Source organism: Haliotis asinina, chromosome 11, assembly GCF_037392515.1.
Source record: "Haliotis asinina isolate JCU_RB_2024 chromosome 11, JCU_Hal_asi_v2, whole genome shotgun sequence".
Classification (NCBI taxonomy): domain Eukaryota; kingdom Metazoa; phylum Mollusca; class Gastropoda; order Lepetellida; family Haliotidae; genus Haliotis; species Haliotis asinina.
Genome location: NC_090290.1, coordinates 53,751,770 through 53,773,493, shown reverse-complemented (window position 1 = coordinate 53,773,493; position 21,724 = coordinate 53,751,770). Strand labels below are relative to the sequence as shown.

The window sequence follows — 21,724 nt, the reverse complement described above, 5'->3', positions numbered from 1 at the left end:
GGCTTTCAGCTATATAACAGCAATATCACGGCGGGGGACACCAGACATGGACTTCAGACATTACACCCATGTAGGGAATCGAATCCTGGACCCCCACCCCCTACCCTCATCCAGCCCCCACCCACCCTCCCCCCCTTACCCCCACCCCCCAACCATATGTCGGACGAGGTCAACTGGACTGAGCTTCACACTCTGGCCACGTGGACAGGGCGGGAGAGGTTCGAACCCTGTTCGTGACAAGCAAACGTTATAACAACAAGGCCAACTCGCCCTTTTGAATGAATGAAACCATGAATTATATTGAAAACAGGCTATTTGTGTACATTAAGGGGACGATAAAGGAGATATTATATAGTAACTCAATAACAGTCAGATGAATGAGTCTCCAATTACAGAACATTTCTCATGGAATAACTGTAATTGAGTCCTAAACACTTACAAATGAATATTCACGTTTAGCTTGCAATTATTTCAACAGCGTTCTTTCATCCATAAATAAAAAACATCATTAATCTGACAACAAATTACTTAGGAAAATGAATCTCTCCCCTCGGTGATGATTCTACTGGAAAGACGTATCTGTTTGATCAATGCCTTCTTGGGGAGCACGATCATTCAAGTCTCACACTCTCCTCTCTCGGAAACTATTGTGAAGTTCATGAATAACTCCCATGGGGATCCATCTCGCTCAGAACTGATTGCGTGGTAATGGTTCTTGTTAGATAGGGGACTACATTCATGCAGATTGTGACGCTCAAGTCCCCCATGAGACACGTGTTATCTGCTGTGTGGTGCGAGGCTAACACGTATGAACAACGGTTACTTATCCTTGGATGGGAGGATGGTTTAAGGTTTTATGTTATAGATGTAATGGAAACAAACAACGAGAGGTTAATTCAGGGTGATCACGAGGAAAGAGATGTATTCTATTATAAGTAAATAGGAACTAATGCAAATACACATCTACATCTATGTGATGGTTTCCCCCATCGGTAATTTGTTAAGATATTAATGTATTATACACATTAAGTTGGACGGTAGACACTATGTCAATGTACAGTTACATAAGGTGTCAGAGGGTAGAGTTAAATGTTTAGCGCCTACTATTGCAAAAGAGTTGGAGTTGAAGTTGATCTGAGATGTTGGGTGTACATGTGCACTTCTATACGTTTGTCTACCTGCCTACATGTACATGTGCACTTCTATACGTTTGTCTACCTGCCTACATGTACATGTGCACTTCTATACGTTTGTCTACCTGCCTACATGTACATGTGCACTTCTATACGTTTGTCTACCTGCCTACATGTACATGTGCACTTCCATGCGTTTGTCTACCTGCCTACATGTACATGTGCACTTCTATACGTTTGTCTACCTGCCTACATGTACATGTGCACTTCTATACGTTTGTCTACCTGCCTACATGTACATGTGCACTTCTATACGTTTGTCTACCTGCCTACATGTACATCTGCCCCTCCGTAAGTCTGACTACCTGCCTACATGTACATGTGTCCCTCTGTAAGTCTGACTACCTGCCTACATGTACATGTGCCCCTCTGTAAGTCTGACTACCTGCCTATATGTACATGTGTCTCTCTGTAAGTCTGACTACCTGCCTATATGTACATGTGTCCCTCTGTAAGTCTGACTACCTGCCTACATGTACATGTGTCCCTCTGTAAGTCTGACTACCTGCCTACATGTACATGTGTCTCTCTGTAAGTCTGACTACCTGCCTATATGTACACGTGTCCCTCTGTAAGTCTGACTACCTGCCTATATGTACATGTGTCCCTCTGTAAGTCTGATCTGACTACCTGCCTACATGTACATGTGTCCCTCTGTAAGTCTGACTACATGCCTGCATGTATATGTGCCCCTGTGTAGGCCTGTCTACCTATCTATCTGCATACGTGCTTCCCTGTATGTCTGTCTACTTGTCTACCTGATTACTTGTCTACCTGCATATTTGCCCTACCCTCGTCACTTGAGTATCCTGTTGCTATTTTGCAGGAGCTGATATCCTTTACTACTCGCTCCAGCAGGTTCCCTATCGTTATTAGTTCCCGTATTTGCGAAGACATACGACATGGGCCTTTAATCAGTAAACCTGTAAGAGATCTTGATCTTACTAAGCAAACAAGCGTCAAGGATCTGCTCAGAAGACCTCTCTCTGGCCGTAGCCACGCATGACGATCCTATCTCTGTTGCATGCTCATCATATGGCATCACAAAGCAGATTTCCAGATTTTTTGCTTAATTCTTCACTACTTCAAGTAGATCACACAGTGCCTTATCAGCCGGGTCCGAACATTTCAAAATGAATCTAAATAACGCTTTTTTATTTGTTGTAGGTGATATTTTGCCCAGTTGGTAGCTCTTATTTCGACATAATTCGACAATTTTACACAATACCGGTACGTGTAAAACATCTGTCTATCGACAGCCTTCGCATCGAAGCATATAACCAACAATGGTTGCTACTGATAGCCAATTAAGATATTGTTAACGTTCCACGCGGGGATGTTATCAGCTGATTTTGTCACCCACTGGTACAATGAGCAAGCACTTGGTCACGGCAACTTATCAAACATTAGGAAATCTATATCAGAACACATATAGCTTCGGCATGCCATAAATCCTATTATTCACTGGGTTTGTTGGAGAAATCAATTTCCACAACCTGTTACCTTTACAATGGAAGATGTCATGTTTATCTTTCATTAGAAGACGTGTCGATTTTCAAGAAATGAAGCATCGCTTTGATTTCCTGTCGATTTACAAGAAAAGTCCTGCTGTAGTCCAAATTGCGCACATATGCTACAGGTGGCGAAGAAAATGGACAGATTTATCGGATTTTTTGGGAGCATTATTTCTTCAAAAGTCAGGTTGTAAATTGTAGTAGCTGGTATCGAAATCACCAGTCGACAAAAAACAGACACGCGCGAAACGTTTACTAACACACGTCACACAATCTAGGGATATTAAAGGACTGAAGTGTATTACAGTATATACACACGGGTAATATATGGCTGTTTCATGTTGGTGCTTTGTACATAAGTGAAGGGCAAGTCGCAGACGGAGTAGCATCAGTGAATTGAGTGTGGACGGCAACAAGTGTCTATGAAATATATTGACTATAATTCAAGTTGGGGCTTTGAAATGCAAATGTACAATGCGTACATGTAGTAAGTATTTCCGGTAACGTACTGTCCGCGTTATCATCATTTCGGACCTGTGTTGAACATCCAGGTGAACCTTCAGGGGAAATCCAGGTGAACAGGAAATCTTAATTGTGTACATTTCCTGATAGTAAAGACTATAATGAGTGGATAGCTAAACAAGCGATTACACCCGTCTACCTGTGCGGGGTGACTGAACCCTTGCCTGTCCCCAGTCAGTTATCATGGTACGGTCTTGCACTCATTGGTCCAGCAACCCTGAGAACGAATATGATTAACCTGGTGCATGTGCTTTTTATAGCTAGGCAGGGTGCATGTTGCCTGTGTACAACAGATCAGGTAGAAACTGTAGCATTGACAACAAGATAGCGTTACTGCCTGAAGCAAAACCCATCTGAGTCATAAGGTCTACCGGACGTTGTCCATCATCCTCGTGCAAGTTCTTGGCGAACCACACGACTTCTTCGTGGGAGTTAGATCATGCACTTACTCTACCAGAATTTGCCACATTGTCAACTGCCTCTTCAGCTACGACGTCAGCGATGCACTTTGGAATTCTGTCAGTTACGCCTACCTGTACATTCGCACTTCTGGTGGTAAGCATTGTGAACGGAATTTGCTATTACGTGACCAGTGACTTTATCGTCGTGACATTAAGCGAACCTGGTGAGGATTCCATGAAAACGGACGTAACACATGTAAATATCATTTCAGTAAATTTGGTTTGGTTTGGTTTAGATGGTATTTAACGCCGCACTCAGCAATTATCTAGCTATATGGCGGCAGTCTGTAAATAATCGAGACTGGACCAGACAATCCAGTGATCAAACGGCATCAGCATCGATCGACACAAATGGGATACGATAACATGTGTCAACCAAGTCAGCGAGTCTGACCACCCGATCCCGTTAGTCGCCTCTAATGACAAGGATGGATTACTGAAGACCAATTCTAATCCCATCTTCAATTAATACTTACGTACATGCGAGTGCTGGGTTTTACAAGAAACAGTATCTCTGCGGCGGTCACCATGAATATCGTGAAGGTCATCACGTTTGACACATGTTTGAAATAAAGCTAAAATTACATTGCCTGCATCATTCTCTCCTTGAGAGACTTTTTATAATTTCCCTATACATTTATGATAAAATAATATTTGTTTTTAGTCTCGATGTGGCTGAAATATTGCCGTTGTAACTCAAAATCGTACTCATTCACTTATGACCTTTGTTTCAAAGTATTACTGTGGTATTAACTTGTGTAACTGGATAACTTGTAACCGAAACATGTCTCATTAACCTATTAAGACAATGGCCTACTCTCTTGTCGATCCAAATGTTCTCATGTAAAAGTGAAAATAGACACCACATACAACTCTGGTTACATAGAATTCCAATTGCTTGTTTCATAAGAAAATAGTAATTACAAAAGAATTTTAATTTTAAACTTAAATAACACCCTAATTCTACATTTTATATCGATCTTAACTAAAAAAATCACAGACTGTCCCTGATCGATGAGGTAGTAAAATGATTCTCAATGCATCTGGCTCGTTAGTTACACCTCTTACGTGTTGTTTGTGTATATTCAGTGTAATTCTGTAAGATGAGATTGATACAACATCAGTTCCGTACCAGACCGCCAAAGTATTTTAGCGGCAGAGCCTCTTTTTTGAGATTTCCACGATTTCCAGGTTTCCGTTTGTCAGAGGTCGATGTAAGACAGAGCACGCATTACGACGTGTTTTGCAAGGATTAGAAGGAGCGTAGTGTTGCAATATACAAGACCTTACACGTTTGAAATCATAGTGATTAATGTTTATGCGTCCAGTTAAATGAATTAACTGAAAGTTCTGGACTGGTATCCGCACACAGTGGCGCAGAAGCACGGAACCCAGTAAATAGGAAACGAGACTGTACTATGATACATGTTTTCACTTGTACATCAAGTCTAGAATTCCTCAGGTTCAGAATTTCTGGTCTCCCTGGGGCGCCTTTTCAATTCATATGGATTAGTTTGTTTTTCAAAATTATATATATCTTCAGAGACTAAGTAGTCTAACACATACGATGCTACAGACTTTGTGTCACAGTCATATCCTGTATGGGTGTAACCCAGTAACTAAACTCGAGACATAGGACATGAGGACTTGGATCATAGGGTTTGACACGAGGACTTGGATGATAGGGTTTGACGTGAGAACTTGGATCATAGAATTTCACACGAGGACTTGGATCATAGGGTTTGACACGAGGACTCGGATGATAGGGTTTGACACGAGGACTTGGATGATAGAGTTTTACGCAAGGACTCGGATCATAGGGTTTGGCTTGAGGACTTGGATCATAGAATTTCACACGAGGACTCTTTTTGAATGAATGAAACCATGAATTATATTGAAAACAGACTATTTGTGTACATTAAGGGGACGATAAAGGAGATATTATATAGTGACTCAATAACAGTCAGATGAATGAGTCTCCAATTACAGAACATTTCTCATGGAATAACTGTAATTGAGTCCTAAACACTTACAAATGTTGGACTTGGATCATAGGGTTTGACGTGAGGACTTGGGTCATAGAATTTCAAACGAGGACTTGGATGATGGGGTTTGACACGAGGACTTGGATCATAGGGTTTGACACGAGGACTTGGATGATAGGGTTTGACGCGAGGACTCGGATCATAGGAATTGACGTGAGGACTTGGATGATAGAATTTGACACGATGACTTGGATCATAGCTTCTGATTTTTTCGTTGAATATGAAGTTGCGCGTTAATGCCGGACAGCCTTCATCATGCAGAAGGCCAGATTACAGCTGACAGACGCGATGATTTGGATCATAGGGTTTGGCGTGAGGACTTGGATCATAGAATTTGACGCGAGGACTTGGATGATAGGGTTTGACACGAGGACTTGGATCATAGGGTTTGACGTTAGGATTTGGATCACAGAATTTGACACGAGGACTCGGATGATAGGGTTTGACGCGAGGACTCGGATCATAGGAATTGACGTGAGGACTTGGATGATAGAATTTGACACGATGACTTGGATCATAGTGTTTGACACGAGGACTCGGATGATAGGGTTTGACACGAGGACTTGGATCATAGGGTTTGGCGTGAGGACTTGGATCATAGAATTTCACACGAGGACTCGGATCATAGGGTTTGACACGAGGACTCGGATCATAGGGTTTGACACTAAATTTGAGTCCTAAACACTTACAAATGTTGGACTTGGATCATAGGGTTTGACGTGAGGACTTGGGTCATAGAATTTCAAACGAGGACTTGGATGATAGGGTTTGACACGAGGACTTGGATCATAGGGTTTGACACGAGGACTTGGATGATAGGGTTTGACGTGAGGACTTGGATGATAGGGTTTGACACGAGGACTTGGATCATAGGGTTTGACACGAGGACTCGGATGATAGGGTTTGACACGAGGACTTGGATCATAGAATTTCACACGAGGACTTGGATCACAGAATTTGACACGAGGACTCGGATGATAGGGTTTGACGCGAGGACTTGGATCATAGAATTTCACACGAGGACTTGGATCATAGGGTTTGACGTGAGGACATGGGTCATAGAATTTCAAACGAGGACTTGGATGATAGGGTTTGACACGAGGACTTGGATCATAGGGTTTGACACGAGGACTTGGATGATAGGGTTTGACGTGAGAACTTGGATCATAGAATTTCACACGAGGACTTGGATCATAGGGTTTGACACGAGGACTCGGATGATAGGGTTTGACACGAGGACTTGGATGATAGAGTTTTACGCACGGACTCGGATCATAGGGTTTGGCTTGAGGACTTGGATCATAGAATTTCACACGAGGACTTGGATCATAGAATTTGACGTGAGGACTTGGATGATAGGGTTTGACGTGAGGACTTGGATCATAGAATTTCACACGAGGACTTGGATCATAGGGTTTGACGTGAGGACATGGGTCATAGAATTTCAAACGAGGACTTGGATGATAGGGTTTGACACGAGGACTTGGATCATAGGGTTTGACACGAGGACTTGGATGATAGGGTTTGACGTGAGAACTTGGATCATAGAATTTCACACGAGGACTTGGATCATAGGGTTTGACACGAGGACTCGGATGATAGGGTTTGACACGAGGACTTGGATGATAGAGTTTTACGCAAGGACTCGGATCATAGGGTTTGGCTTGAGGACTTGGATCATAGAATTTCACACGAGGACTCTTTTTGAATGAATGAAACCATGAATTATATTGAAAACAGACTATTTGTGTACATTAAGGGGACGATAAAGGAGATATTATATAGTGACTCAATAACAGTCAGATGAATGAGTCTCCAATTACAGAACATTTCTCATGGAATAACTGTAATTGAGTCCTAAACACTTACAAATGTTGGACTTGGATCATAGGGTTTGACGTGAGGACTTGGATCATAGAATTTCACACGAGGACTCGTATGATAGCGTTTCACACGAGGACTTGGATGATAGGGTTTGACACGAGGACTTGGAGCATAGGGTTTGACACTAAGTTTTGGAGCATAGAGTTTGACGTGAGGACTCGGATCATAGGGTTTGACACGAGGACTTGGATCATAGGATTTAACACGAGGACTTGGAGCACAGGATTTAACATGAGGACTGTTTTCACCTAGGGGCGTAATGAAAAGACACAGACCCTCACCCCGAGCTGCTTCTCTTTGACACTTGGTCTGCTCCCACAACGATTAATCTACCAAAACACCTAATGTCAGCAATATATACGCTGTTCAGTGGGGTTATGGATGTACATATAACTGTAGCATTCGGCCATATTGTCAAAAAGTACAACACGCTACTGTTACGGTATATTTACGGCCAGTCTCTCATATTAAACATATTTAACAGGTGAGGACACAGCGTTTTGAGAAAGGGTGTCGGGGGTGAACACTATTGAGAAAATGGTGTGAACATTTCATTTTCACCCGACTTTGATGATTCAAGAAAATTTCAGGACAAAAGGGATCCCCCTCCCTGGATCCGCCTGTCTGTGCGGTCTCTTGTGTTGGGCTTAGAGTGTGGGGACTCTGGGACGGCACCCGGCCAACCTTATTCGGCGCCATATATTGTTCTACAGCGCTCGATGCTCATTCTTGTTAGTTGTTGTTGTTGTTGTTGTTGTTGTTTTTAAATGAAGAAGAGTGAGTCGTTATGGGCACAGGTACTACAGGTATGTACGTCAGAAACTTCTCTGTATACAGAAATGTACGTTAAAGAAAATAAAAATGCAGCTACCCAAAGCTGGGGACGTGTCCATATTTCGTAACCCCAAAACGCATCCATATGTTGTGGTGGTATTCTGCACAGCGAAGTGTTTGTTACTGTGTATGCACCTTTCTCATATAACACAATCAAATACATCTGTTACAATAGTGTAATAGTCCCGATCAAGGAAACGGCACAATCCGGAATGGACTTCTCCTTTGGTACATTTCTGTATTCTGATTTTTGCTAAAGTAGGTTACTGTGCACATGTCGAGCGCAGATAAGGGCTCTATTATACGTTGTTCACTTGTCACGATGGGCCCATGGGTTGAAGTACACCCGATGTTTGATTATGTTCCCGGAGCCAGAAGGGGAACATAAACAAGCATCGAGGGTACATCAACCCACTAGCCCCGAGGGACCAGTGAACAACGTATTAATCTTACCGAACACCTTAATGTTAATTTTGAACTGTTTGAAGCTTGAGTATTTGATCGTACACTTCAGCCAACCTGTGTGAATCAAACGATTCGATGCTTGCATCTTGCTGTTTTTCCCACAGGTATTGTCTTAGTAAAGTCACCGCGATGTAATTCCCCTTGCTAATATTCACAGGGACTATATTTGAACGTTTTGTCAAAATTTATTTATTGGAATGTGAGTCAAGACGTTTCCTAGCCATCGCTAGATTTTGCAGACGACACAAGAAGAACAGATTTAGAGTTTTCTCTCTTCTATCGATTTGCATTCGCAAAACATTCGGAAATTTCCGTGCATCATGCCTGATTCAATGCTATTCAAGATAAAGATGTACCACCACGAAGTACCGAATGAGTTGCCACTGGCAGCGGGGTATATTGCAATGTAGCCCGCCTGTAAGAGGGTTACATTGAAAATAATTGATTAGCCAATCAGAAAACGACACTTGTGTGTGAGGTAAGATAACAGTTTCGGTATGTTCGTTATCGTGTCGGGTTCTGTACTGACAAAAAACTACAGGGGATGCTACTTAAAATTTAGGTTTAACTTGTGGTTTGAGTAATAATGACTAATATTTCACTAAAATGTGTTTAAGTTTATACGTGATCAATCACATATGGTATCAACAAGATGATATAAATGGAGCGATCACAGCAATGGTTATAATTATATCTCCAGAGCGGTGGACAAGTTTTGCAGTTAAAGCGTTCGCCCGTAACGCCGATGAGGTTGGGAGTTGAGTGGGAGCCCTGCCCTTACTTCCCTGAAGACTTTCTTTATGTCCTCCGCCTTGATATTAGTAGACTTCTGTCATAATTGACATAAACATGTATTTGTCTTTGGGACTGATTTTGTGCCCTCCCAACCGTCTTAAATTCGTGTATGCAAATAAGAACTGTACAGATCGAAAAGCTGAGCTATTTACGAGACTTCTTATCGGTTGAGACAGCTTTGTGTACTTAGGATATCTATCACTCGTTAACTTATAGGCCTGACATTTTTCTAACCCAAGTTGTGTCACGACTGATCCTGACTGTTTCTGCCGAGCCGTCTAGATAATCATCTCAGTAATTTATAGACGGGTGTAGACTGGCACTGTCCCCTGTAAGAAATGTACACGGAGGGACTGAAGCCTCAGTGTACGTGTCCCAGTCATTTGATAAACATTCTAAAGTCGCACGTGCTGCACGGTAGACACATGAGACCGCACATTTCATATAGGGGTGATCGGGGAGTATTGAATTTTAAATACTTGCAACTGTTGACAAATAAGAACTTGATTTGTGTTTTAGTTTAACAAAAGTGCTCCGTTAGGTCTTTCTAGGCTACAAGATTTCTTTTGGCATCTCTGCAGCAGGGGTGGCCTTGTGGTTAAAGCGTTCACTCGTGACGTCAAAGACCCTGGTTTGATTCCTCACATGGGTTCTATGGATGAAGCCCATTTCTGGTGTCCCCCGCCGTGATATTGTTGGAACATTGCTAAAAGCGGCGTAAAACTAAACTCATTCACTCTCAACCAAAATTTACATATTTTTTAAGGTATTGCGCAGTCACGTAACAAATACCAAACATACGTTTTTACCTAATGCAATATCAAAATATTTAAAACAATGGTTTCAGATAGTACTGACTAAATATGTTTGAAATAACCTATTCTACCGTATAATACGACAGTAGCAGCAATATCAACATCAACTCTGGTCTAGTACATTGCGTCATGACGACGAGCACCAGAAGCATTGAAGGATACTTGAACAAGCTGAAATAACGCCTCTGGTCCAGTATGTTAAACAACGTCAGTGCAAGGGAAATACTAGCCGTGGTTATCTGCCCAAACTGATTCCATTTGGCAATTATTCGACTGGACTACTAACTACTGAAAATCAGAGTCGACACAGATTGACTCCGCACGCATGGTACAGCAGCACTCCTGCCATGAGACGGCGGCCTGTACAAAAACCAGACAATCAAGTGATTGATGGAGCAGACAATCGAGGATCACTTCGTAGTCACAACGATGAGAATATTTCAAATGACAGTTCCGCCATCACATGTCTTATTGTGCTGATGTGGTATCTGTCAAGTTCACCAGAATGACAGCGTCGCCTTTACAGACTAGTAATTCTAGAAATGATATCACTAACAACGACCTTGAGATGAGCTACTGACATGCAGTAATACTATATTAGAGTGCTCAATGAGAAACAATATTACTTTGATGCAGTATTCTGACTCCCAGGCAAATGGTTGTATTCTTTTGATAAAAAGTGACAGGCAGGGTATCAACAATAGCGATCCAGCTTTTATTCATGTATTAGGCGAAACCAGGGATCAAACCACAGTTCTTCCTTTCTCTCTACAGACACCCGACCAATACAATACAGCTGCGATACTGGTTGAGTGAGTCAGTGGGTGGGCACGTGGGTGAGTGAGTGAGTGAGTGGATGTGGGAGTGAGTGAGTGGATGTGGAAGTGAGTGAGTGGGTGAGAGAGTGGTGGGTGGGTGAAGGGGTGAGTGAGTGAGTGGGTGAGTGAGTGAGTGGGTGAGTGAGTGGATGTTAGAGTGAGTGAGTGGATGAGAGGGTAAGTGAGTGGGTGGATGAGAGGGTGACTGAGAGGATGAGAGGGTGAGTGAGTGAGTGGATGAGTGAGTCAGTGAGTGGGTGATGAGTGAGTGAGTGAGTGAATGAGTGAGTAAATGGGTGAGTGAGTGAGTGAGTGAGTGAATGTGTGGGTGATTGGGTGAGGAAGTGAGTGAGTGAGTGAGTGAGTGGATGAGTGAGTTAGTGACTGAGTGGATATGTGGGTGAGTGAGTGAGTGAGTGGGTGAGGGAGTGAGTGGATGAGTGAGTGAGTGAGTGAGTGAGTGAGGGAGTGAGTGAGTAACTGAGTGTTTGGGTGGGTGAGTGGATGAGTGAGTGAGTGAGTGAGTGGATGAGGGTGTGAGTTAGCGAGTGGATGAGAGAGTTAGTAAGTGAGTGAGTAAATGAGTGAGGGAGTGAGTGAGTGAGTGGGTGAGGGAGTGACTGAGTGGATGTGTGGGTGAGTGAGTGGGTGGGGAGTGAGTGGATGAGTGAGTGAGTAGATTAGGAAGTGAGTGGATGAGGGATTGAGCTAGGGATTGAGTGAGTGACTGTGAGTGGGTGAGTGGATGAAGGAGGGAGTGAGAGGGTGAGTGAGTGACTAGGTGAGTGGATGAGTGAGTGAGTCAGTGTGTGGATGAGGGATTGAGTTAGGGATTGAGTGAGTGACTGTGAGTGAGTGAGTTGATGAGGGAGTGAGCGAGAGGGTGAGTGAGTGATTAGGTGAGTGGATGAGGGAGTGAGTGAGTGGTTGAGTGAGTGAGTTGGTGGGTGAATGAGTGAGTGAGTGGGTGGATGAGGAAGTGAGTGGGCGAGTGGATGAGGCAGTGAGTAAGTGAGTAGATGAGTGAGTGGATGAGTGGGTGAACGAGTGGATGAGAGAGTGAGTAGATGAGTGAGTGAGTGAGTGGATGAGTGAGTGAATGAGTGAATGAGTGGGTGAATGGATGGAGGAGTGAGTTAGTGGAGTTAGTGAATGAGTGGGTGAGTGAATGGGTGAGTGGGTGGACGAGGAAGTGAGTGGGTGAGTGGATGGGGGAGTGAGTGAGTAGATGAGTGGGTGAACGAGTGGATGAGAGAGTGAGTAGATGAGTGAGTGAGTGAGTGAGTGGATGATTGGGTGAGTGGATGAGTGAGTTAGCGGGCACAGGACGACCTAGTTTTTGTGAACATGAAACGTTTTCGACTGTAAAAGTGAATATGTGTTATCACGAGGTCAAACAAGTTTTATTCCATAAAGAAACATGTATACAAATCCATCAAGGAAATGCCTGACTCTTAACTATTTTGTAAATATGTCGAGCGATTATTTTCAGTCTGATCGTGGACAGGTTTCTCCACATGTGTGAATACAAGCAACACTTATGTGGCGACGGTCTCTAAATAATGGAGTCTGGACCAGATAATTCAGATCAACAGCATGAGCATAGATCTACGCAATCAAACAAGTCTGGCAATCAAACAAGTCTGGCACTCAAACAAGTCTGGCACTCAAACAAGTCTGGCAATCAAACAAGTCTGGCACTCAAACAAGTCTGGCAATCAAACAAGTCTGGCAATCAAACAAGTCTGGCAATCAAACAAGTAGCCTCAAAACCCCTCAACAACCGACTGGAATCTACCCTACGACCAGTCCTTTCTAGTGAGTCTTTGAACTGTACCTAGAAGTGATACATCTAGAAGTTTAATAGTAATGGCTGTCTCTTCGTCCTTAAAAGTAGCACACTGTTTCGGAGTATACTTACTCCTTCATCAGGGTTCCGTCTATATCATAACCTTGTAGATCGTTATAAATCTAGTGACGATAACAGGTGATCATGAAACAGGCAGGCACATCCTGTAACACCGGGCTACCCTTTAAAGCACCGAGGACATTGGATTAAACCAAACAGCAACGGTATTTACACTGTCATATTTCAGCGCCGGTTACGATACAAGGACGTCACAGCGGAGTAGCATGTCGTGCTTGTTGTCTAACGCCACGCTCTGCATGTTCCACCACGTAGTCCAGTGGTCAGAACTGCAGGCAACAATTCGTGACCAGTTAGACCAAAGCTTATAGTCTCTAAATATTTATCATATTGATAGTAACACACTAACCCATATAAACTGCAAAGAGCCCTGAGGAGACTAACCTGGTGAAGTCTAGATTTAAGGCTTTAGCATTGCACAGAGGGCTTGGCAGTAGGGAGATAATACGGTCGAGGGACTGTGAGGGAGACCAGTATGTGTTGTTGAGGACCAATTCCTACCACCACCCCTAACTCATCCCCTCCCACATCCTGTAGTAGAATTAGTGGGTAGTGGTTTTACGCTCCAATTGGAAATATCCCCGTTATATCGCGGCGGGGTCATCAGAAATAGGTTGCACAAGTTGTTGAAACTACAAAGGGTGGTGCCGCTGTAGGATAAAGTCCGGTCTGAGGAGACCGGAGTGAAATTTCCTTATAGAAACACAATCGATGTAATAATGACAGCAATGAACACTGCCAATAACTCAGCTGTTAGTTTCCTTTTAAACCGATTGTGTCCGATTTGGGTTACTTGAATCATCCAAGTAAATGTTATACGCTAAGGCATATCAGCACACACGGTCATATGATATGTTGCTATGGTAATATGTAATCATGACAACAATTCACGATGATACAATAATTATCTGGCAACATACTACCAGGTTCCTGTGAAAGTATGGTAACATGTTACCAAATATAGCAATATGAAACTGACATGTAACAAGGCTATGAAATTTGACATGTTGCAAAGATAATATGAAAGTCTGACAACTTGTAGCTATGATAATATGAAATTATAGCAACATGTTGCTGTGATATCAAGAAAGTATGACAATACGGTACTATGATAATATGAAAGTATGAAACGTTTATAATATGAAATTGTTGCAACACGTTGTGATGTCATGAAAGTATGACAACATCATTCTATGATGATATGAAATAATAACATGTTGCTATGGTAATTCTAAGTATGATAACATGTTGCTATAATGAAATGAAAGTATGACAAGAAGTAACAAGCTACTCACGGCCTTCCGCCAGAGACACCTCATAGCCACATTGCACAGTAACGTTCCACATGGTGAAATCCATTGCAACTCTTACGTACAAATGTCATGATGCATGACATGCTGCTGTTTCCGATGACAACTGATGTGTATTATGACAGTTTGTATATCACCATTGGCCTATCGTAGACATTTGACACGCGTATGCTTGTCTATTTCCCTGAATATTGACATGTACAGGTGCATCCGAGTCGTGGTGTCAGCGTCAGCTTCAGAAGTTGTGACCAGTGAGGTTATCTGTGGATTACGTGTACAGCCCCCGAGAGGCTAATATCACCCAATAATACAGCTATATCAGGCTACATGGACTGAGTCAGGGGTAGACGCCTGTGATAAGGAGGGACGTGGAGAATGTAAGTCATGCTTGCAGGAATGCAGCCTTGCTTTGGTGCTTGGAAAATTCCTTAATATCACATTCCATGAATAGATTGCACTCAACATGGGTACAACTTGTGAAGCCTATTTTTAGTGACCCCCGCCATGATAAAAGCTGCGTAAAGCCCAACTCACTCACTCACTCACTATAACTTGAAGAACCGAAATCTGCCTTTTATTCAACACGGTGTGTATTGTTTTCGAAAACAGTGAACGTGACATCGTTACAACGGTCTAATTCTGTGAATCACAATGTCTTGACAAATCAAACCAGTGGCTGATGGTTTGAACATTTCCCCGCGCTGTAGGGTGGGCTTATACACAGAGAGCCAGCCCGCACTGTTGGGTGGGCCTATACACGATCAACCAGGCCGGAAGCCATATAAACATTAGAGATGAGGATGATTTGTTGGTTGTTTGTTGGATTTGTTGTTTAACGCCTCACTAGATGGCAGCGGCCTGTCTATAAACCAGTTCGGACCAGATAATCCAGTGATCAACAGCATGAGCATCTGTCTACATAACTGAGATACGATGATCTACGTGATCCAAATTTACGAATCTAACCACCCAATGCCGTTAGTCGCCTCAGACGAGAGGCATGGGTTACTGAAGATCATTTCCAAAGCCGGATCTTCACGGGCATATTAAAGACTATTAAGCTAACGGATACTTATCTCACTTACGATACCCTGATATTCCGATTCCACGTAATTTAATGAAACTAATTTTATATAAAACCCTATGTCAGGATAATCAGATGACTATTTCATTAGTATCACAACGCGTAAAATAAAATGAAATTAATCACGCTCTGTTCGACACGTACATTAACCATTCTTGGTCAAACAGTCGTGAACGTTTACGTGAAGGAGACACTATCCTTTATTAATGATCTGCACCAGGCGACTGGGTCAGGACATATTCTTAGTTTAAAGACCTTTCTTTATGCTTATCTACCAATCAGGCGAACATGCGATTACTCTATTTGAGGAATAATTGAGAAACAAGAAACAATTACATTTTGTAAAGTGGTTAGGGGTTTTGGGGCATGTGAACGATTAATGTGTAGATAAAATGTGATTTAAGGTTAAAAGGTTACTGACAGAGCCACATTTAGCCACGCGGGAACCTTAAAATAGACTTTCGGCTATAGATATAGCATAATAAAATGTCAGTGGACTTATGTTGTAGCTGACGGTGTATGTAAGTAAATATACTCAATATGTTTACCGTATCAGGTGGTAGAGCTACCATAAGTAGTTGCTTGGAACGTGGTGTCACATTCTCCTTGAGTACTACCACTGTCAAGTAGTTAGCTTCATGTAGGTATATTTCATGTAGATATTATCGCCCGTGAATGAAACTTGTTCACAGATTACTGTGTCAAAGCACAACTCTGCACAAACTTTAAAGGTCTCAAAAATGCAGTATATCTAATACTGAGAATTCAAGACCTTGACGTCAAATCAGATTTCGTACATGTGTGAAAGTGAAGGCATTAATGGCAGTATTTTTTAATGGCACTAATTTTCCCAGCCGAAGTTGGGCTACCGAGGTGACGTTTAGTAAGGATAGCTGGTAAGACGCTTGGTAAGTTCAACTGGGTAGACGTTGAACCGGGCAGCTGGGTGGATACTTGTTAAGAGCAGCTGCGTAGACGGTAGGCAACGGGAATTGAGTAGACTTTGGTTAGGGCAACTGGGTAGAAGTTCGAAGCTAGGCAGGAGTTTGGTTAGGGCAGCTGTGTAGACATTTGGTAAGGACAGCTGGGTAGACGTTGGTTAGGGCAGCTGGGTGGAAGTTTGGAAAGTTCAACTGGGTAGACATTTGGTAAGTTCGACTGGGTAGACGTTTAGCAAGCGCACTTGGGTAGACAGTCAGTAAGAGGAGCTGGGTAGAGTAAGGTATGTTTTCCAGATCACTATTTAATGCCCATGGAATTCCACCTGATATCAAGTTAGTATGAAAGACTTCCATTACAACGCATTCAGCCCAATCCCGACATTGTCCCTGACCTTTAGCTGTCTGGTGCCCTCAGTTCGCCACTCTGGAGGGTCACCCGGGTTATCGTCAATACGTGATGTTAGGGGTATCGTAACAACAATTAAATAGACATGGGGCTTCCGTATCATGACCACATTCTATAACGAAGCACCAGAATACAAATGGAACGACTCAGAACGACACCAGGTGTTTGCCAAACACTTTAATCAGACCTAACGGTATGTCGAGGTAAAGGAGAGAAAGAAGGCGTTTGTAGGCATATAACATCAGTCTTAGCCCGTAATATGACAACCAACTAGTTATTAAAGATGATAGTAACGTGATACTACTGAAACACATTTCTAAGACACCAGCGGATTCATCCGTGGCAGTTTACAGTTTATGGTCAAATGTCAACTTGCAACAGCAATTTAAAGGTGGTGTACGAAAGTGTGAAGGTACAGAGAAGCCGACATGGATGTATGAACTGAAACCTGGAAGAGAGCTATAGGATGTTTTATTCCGACCAGGGTGAGACGTGTGTTTTTCTGCCCCAGGGTGAGACGTGTGTTTGTCTGCCCCGTTTTAAGGCTACCCCAGGGTACCCGTTTGACACTCAGATTCGCTGTGTTGTTCTCCACTCTGTCTGTCTGTCTGTCCTCCCACAGTCAGATGCTGCACCATGGTTAACAGATCAGTGCCTACTGAAATTTAATTTCAATCCAGTCAACGGTTATCGGTTTGGTTTATCACTTAAGACACCCATACACCCATCGAAAACACGCACATAATATTTACATGGCCACGTACAACAGGCTAACAAAACTCCACAAATGAGTGAGTGAGTGTAGTTTTACGCCGGATTGAGCAATATTCAAAAAACAAAAACAATAAAAGAAGACCAAAAAAAAAAAAAAGAAAAGAAAAAAAAAAAAAAAGAAAAGTAAAAAAAAAAAAAAAAAAAAACTACTGCGGGCTGCGGGGGACACCAGAGGTTCTTGTGAGAGCTTCCCACTACATCCGCCTCGTGATATCGTATGCAATGCACGACTAGCACAAGGTGGATCCGAATAATTTAGTTTTTATGACTGTGACATTTCTATGTTTTATTTGCCTTAGTTCAAGCGACATGCGGATACTTTAATTACATGGCAGAGCATGTACGTGCATCTGTTGCCGGTGTGCTGTTTAATTACACTGGCTGCTGCTGTCGTTGACATCTACAATGATGTACAGTGATTCTTTCACCAACATTTGACGCCAACATATCACCTGACTATTCTGCACCACACCGCACTTCGCTCTATGGGCCTTTGTATAGAGGTGCAATTATCTTGAAGGCGACGTAATGCGCCTTCCCCCTGCCAACAACCACGCGTTATTCGGTGGGTGGTTCACAACTCGTTCATTCGGGATGTCTCGAAGTGTTAAGTAACACTAGTCCACCTCATATTTCACTGCCGCGGCTGTGAAAGGCCGTTCTACAAGCCGACATTGTTGTACGCTCCTGATTCATACGCCCTGTTGTGACGTAGCACAACGATGACGTCACACGTGTCACTCGACACCGTCCTCGTGCTCTGTTGAGAAAGGTCGACGGTTGACGGGTGGGGCGTTGTGTTGAGCACACACTGCAGATACGTAATGGTGTGGCGGTTATTCTGTACAAACACATGTCAAAGAAGGTATGTTTGCGTACCAACATACTCATGACATCCTGAGAAATAGTTTAGACAGAATAAGCCAAGGTTCGTGTTTTGACATATTTCCACCTCCAAGTGGTTGGTCATATTTCATAATCTGAGTATCACTTGTGTATCGTCGAGACGGGGTGGGGTGGGAGGGGTGGAGGGGGAAGAGGGGTCTATGAGAGTGTTTCAGAGGATCGCGTGTTGTCTGTTTTGAGATACCCTTTAGGCCTACATTGTATAATATCCTCTAACACTTCCAATGTGTGCTTAAGTAGTCGTAGAGATTTACGACTTGATATCTAACCGCTCAAATCTACGCAAAGACTACTGTTCACTAAACTTATTCATTTACTTGCCCCGATAATTTTCTATTTTGAATTCAAATCAGTGTTAGCTACACATCATAAAATGTGATGCCAGCAAGATGAATCTGTAACGAGTGAACGAGTCACAATAACGCTTTTTTAAACTTTCAAGATTTGGATTTAGAATCTTTGTCACATCTACATTCATTCGTAACAAACTGCAGTCTCAGATTCAGATTTACCAATACACCGTCCGGGAAATATTTGTAAAGCAAGACTGTTGCCGGTCACTGACAGACGTACGTCCCACGTTCTTCCCTCCGTGTGTGTTGCAGTATATAGGTATCTTACACCGCCACTCCATATTAACATGCGTCTGTAGACGCTGTTAAGGAGGGAGAGTCACTCAAGTCATAAAGAGGTGTTTGCGGTGGACGACACCCCTACTGAAAGGGCTATTTAGGCTAGTGGGTTGTTCAACACATGTCTTTTCCTTCCGTCAAATGCCTGGCATGTTAAGGAGGGTGCGACCCTGTATACCTTCCCTTGAACCAGGTATGACTAGTTTTTTAAGTTGTATGCGCGAATGTTTATCCGCTCACCCACTGTATGATTAGCGCCGGCGAAAACAACCTGCCCAGCTCATTGAGTTTGCAGCCATCTGTCGCCGGCGGCTGTAACGTTGATTTTCATTTCAGACAGTGTCATCCTAGATCATCGTATAGCGGCATGCAATTACAGCCGGAACGCTTTTCCATAACCATGAGGGTTGCTCACAGACGTATTCACCACTGTATGAGTCTTACTAAATCTGATATACAAAATCAAACAGTTATGTGAAAAGGTGAGCTTAACCTGCAACACTGATGGGACGTTTACAAACACACGCAAAGCCAATGAAATGTTTCATCTGAAACAAACCCTCCGACATATGGTAAATGTTAATATAAGGAATTGCTTCCGAGTAATAGGTTTTCACAAATGCGTCCACTTTGCTATATAAAATTTGGAAAACTTTAATAAGGCCTAATGACCGACGATGTTTAGATGTGGTACACAGTATGACTTTCCCGATCCACAGAATATCGTAAACGCTGATGCATATGAACAACAAAACTCACTCTGTGATCAATATTCGTCAACGCCAGGAGCAACATCATTCCCCGTAAACTGAATCCACCGTTGGCAAAAGCAGAACAATCTTCACGAATGGAGCGAGCAGAGGGTGTCGCGAAAAGAGCAAGTATTCCCGAACGTCAGCACCCTCTAGCTACCGTTAGTACACTCTGCCTACCTTAAGTACACTCTGCTTACCTTAAGCACCCACTACCTACCTTAAGCACCCTCTATCTACCGTTGACCCGTGAAGGTCCCGGGGTAGAATAGGCCTTCAGCAACCCATGCTTGCCATAAAAGGTGACTATGCTTGTCGTAAGAGGCGACTAACGGGATCGAGTGGTCAGACTAGCTGACTTGGTTGACACATGTCATCGGTTCCCCATTGCGCAGATCGATGCTCATGTTGTTGATCACTGGATTGTCTGGTCCAGACTTGATTATTTACAGACCGTCGCCATATAGCTGGAATATTGCTAAGTGCGACGTAAAACTAAACTCACTCACTCACTCACTCTATCTACCGTTAGCACCCATCGGAACAGCATACCCACTTCCCCACTACCCTCAACCCGTGTCACCCGTTTTATATGTCATAATCAGTAAAATCTTAAAACAGGGTCATTTGGGTATATTTTTGGAAGTGTTTTAAAACCAACATATAAAGTCAGGTCACATATTATGGCAGGCCGTGGTCACCTACAAATGTAACTGACAACCACCACCCTCTGTATAGTCGAAGCTCACCGCCTTGGTATTATCGAATACAAACCGGCTCTATGAGACATTAGAGACTGCTCGTTTTTGTCCACTTTCTTGTTGTGAACAAGTGTTTCTACACTGTACACGTTTTCCACATTTTTAATGTGCACGATGTAAACGATTATCGATTTCGAAAAGGTTTGGACTATGGTAACTAGTCAGACTCAAGCATTTGCAATGACATGGAGCAGTACAACGAAACATGTATTTGGGTAACTGACTCCGTTTTCCTTGTTTCAAACTGAGAACAGTACATTATGAACATACACACATGCGTATCGTCTGAAAATATATTTATGATACGATATAAAATGTGATAATTTCATTAACAAGTTGCGTACTGAGAGTCTGTTCCTCTGCTCTTGCCGCGCATACCTCAGCTAACGTGGCCACACTTCTTTTTGTCGTGGCACGATTTACCACAAACAATGCAGTACGAGAATATTAATGCAGTTGGTACAAGATGACATGCACCCAAGTCCGTGAGACCGCACAGTAGCGTCGGGTGTCAGTTCTAACCTGTAACCTGTGGAGACCTGCGTCAAAACATGGCATGTAAGTCTCTCAAGGCGCTACTCCCGATGGTTCCCGGTTGCCTTTGCAAACGTCAACATGCGATACCATATTTCCAGTGAGAAGCGTATGTTCAGGAACCAGTTTTGGTTGGAGCGGTAGGCCAGCTGGCTAAAGCGCCTGGCTAGTAATCCAGCGAGGCTGAGGTGTCGGGATCGAGCCCACCTGTGACCGCGTATACAAACCTTGGAGTTAACTCTGTGTGCAGACTCTTTCTGTGCTGTCACAACCCCTGGTGTACAGTACACAACCCCTAGTGTACAGTACATAACCCTGTGCACTTAAAAGAACCCACGAATCCGTTTTTAT

General features: G+C 43.0%; 1 protein-coding gene across 1 annotated transcript in view; it reads right to left on the bottom strand.

Annotated features, from left to right (window-relative positions):
- Window positions 1-6,412: 6,412 nt before the first annotated feature.
- The window catches only part of LOC137255548 (uncharacterized), a 61,710-nt gene continuing 46,398 nt past the window's right edge, over window positions 6,413-21,724 (bottom strand). Inside the window, exons 2-3 of the mRNA XM_067792975.1 lie at window positions 7,605-7,867; window positions 6,413-7,435 (exon numbers count right to left, since the gene is read on the bottom strand). Of these exons, the coding sequence (XP_067649076.1) occupies window positions 6,413-7,435; window positions 7,605-7,867 (1,286 nt within the window). The remainder of the gene's footprint in view (window positions 7,436-7,604; window positions 7,868-21,724) is intronic.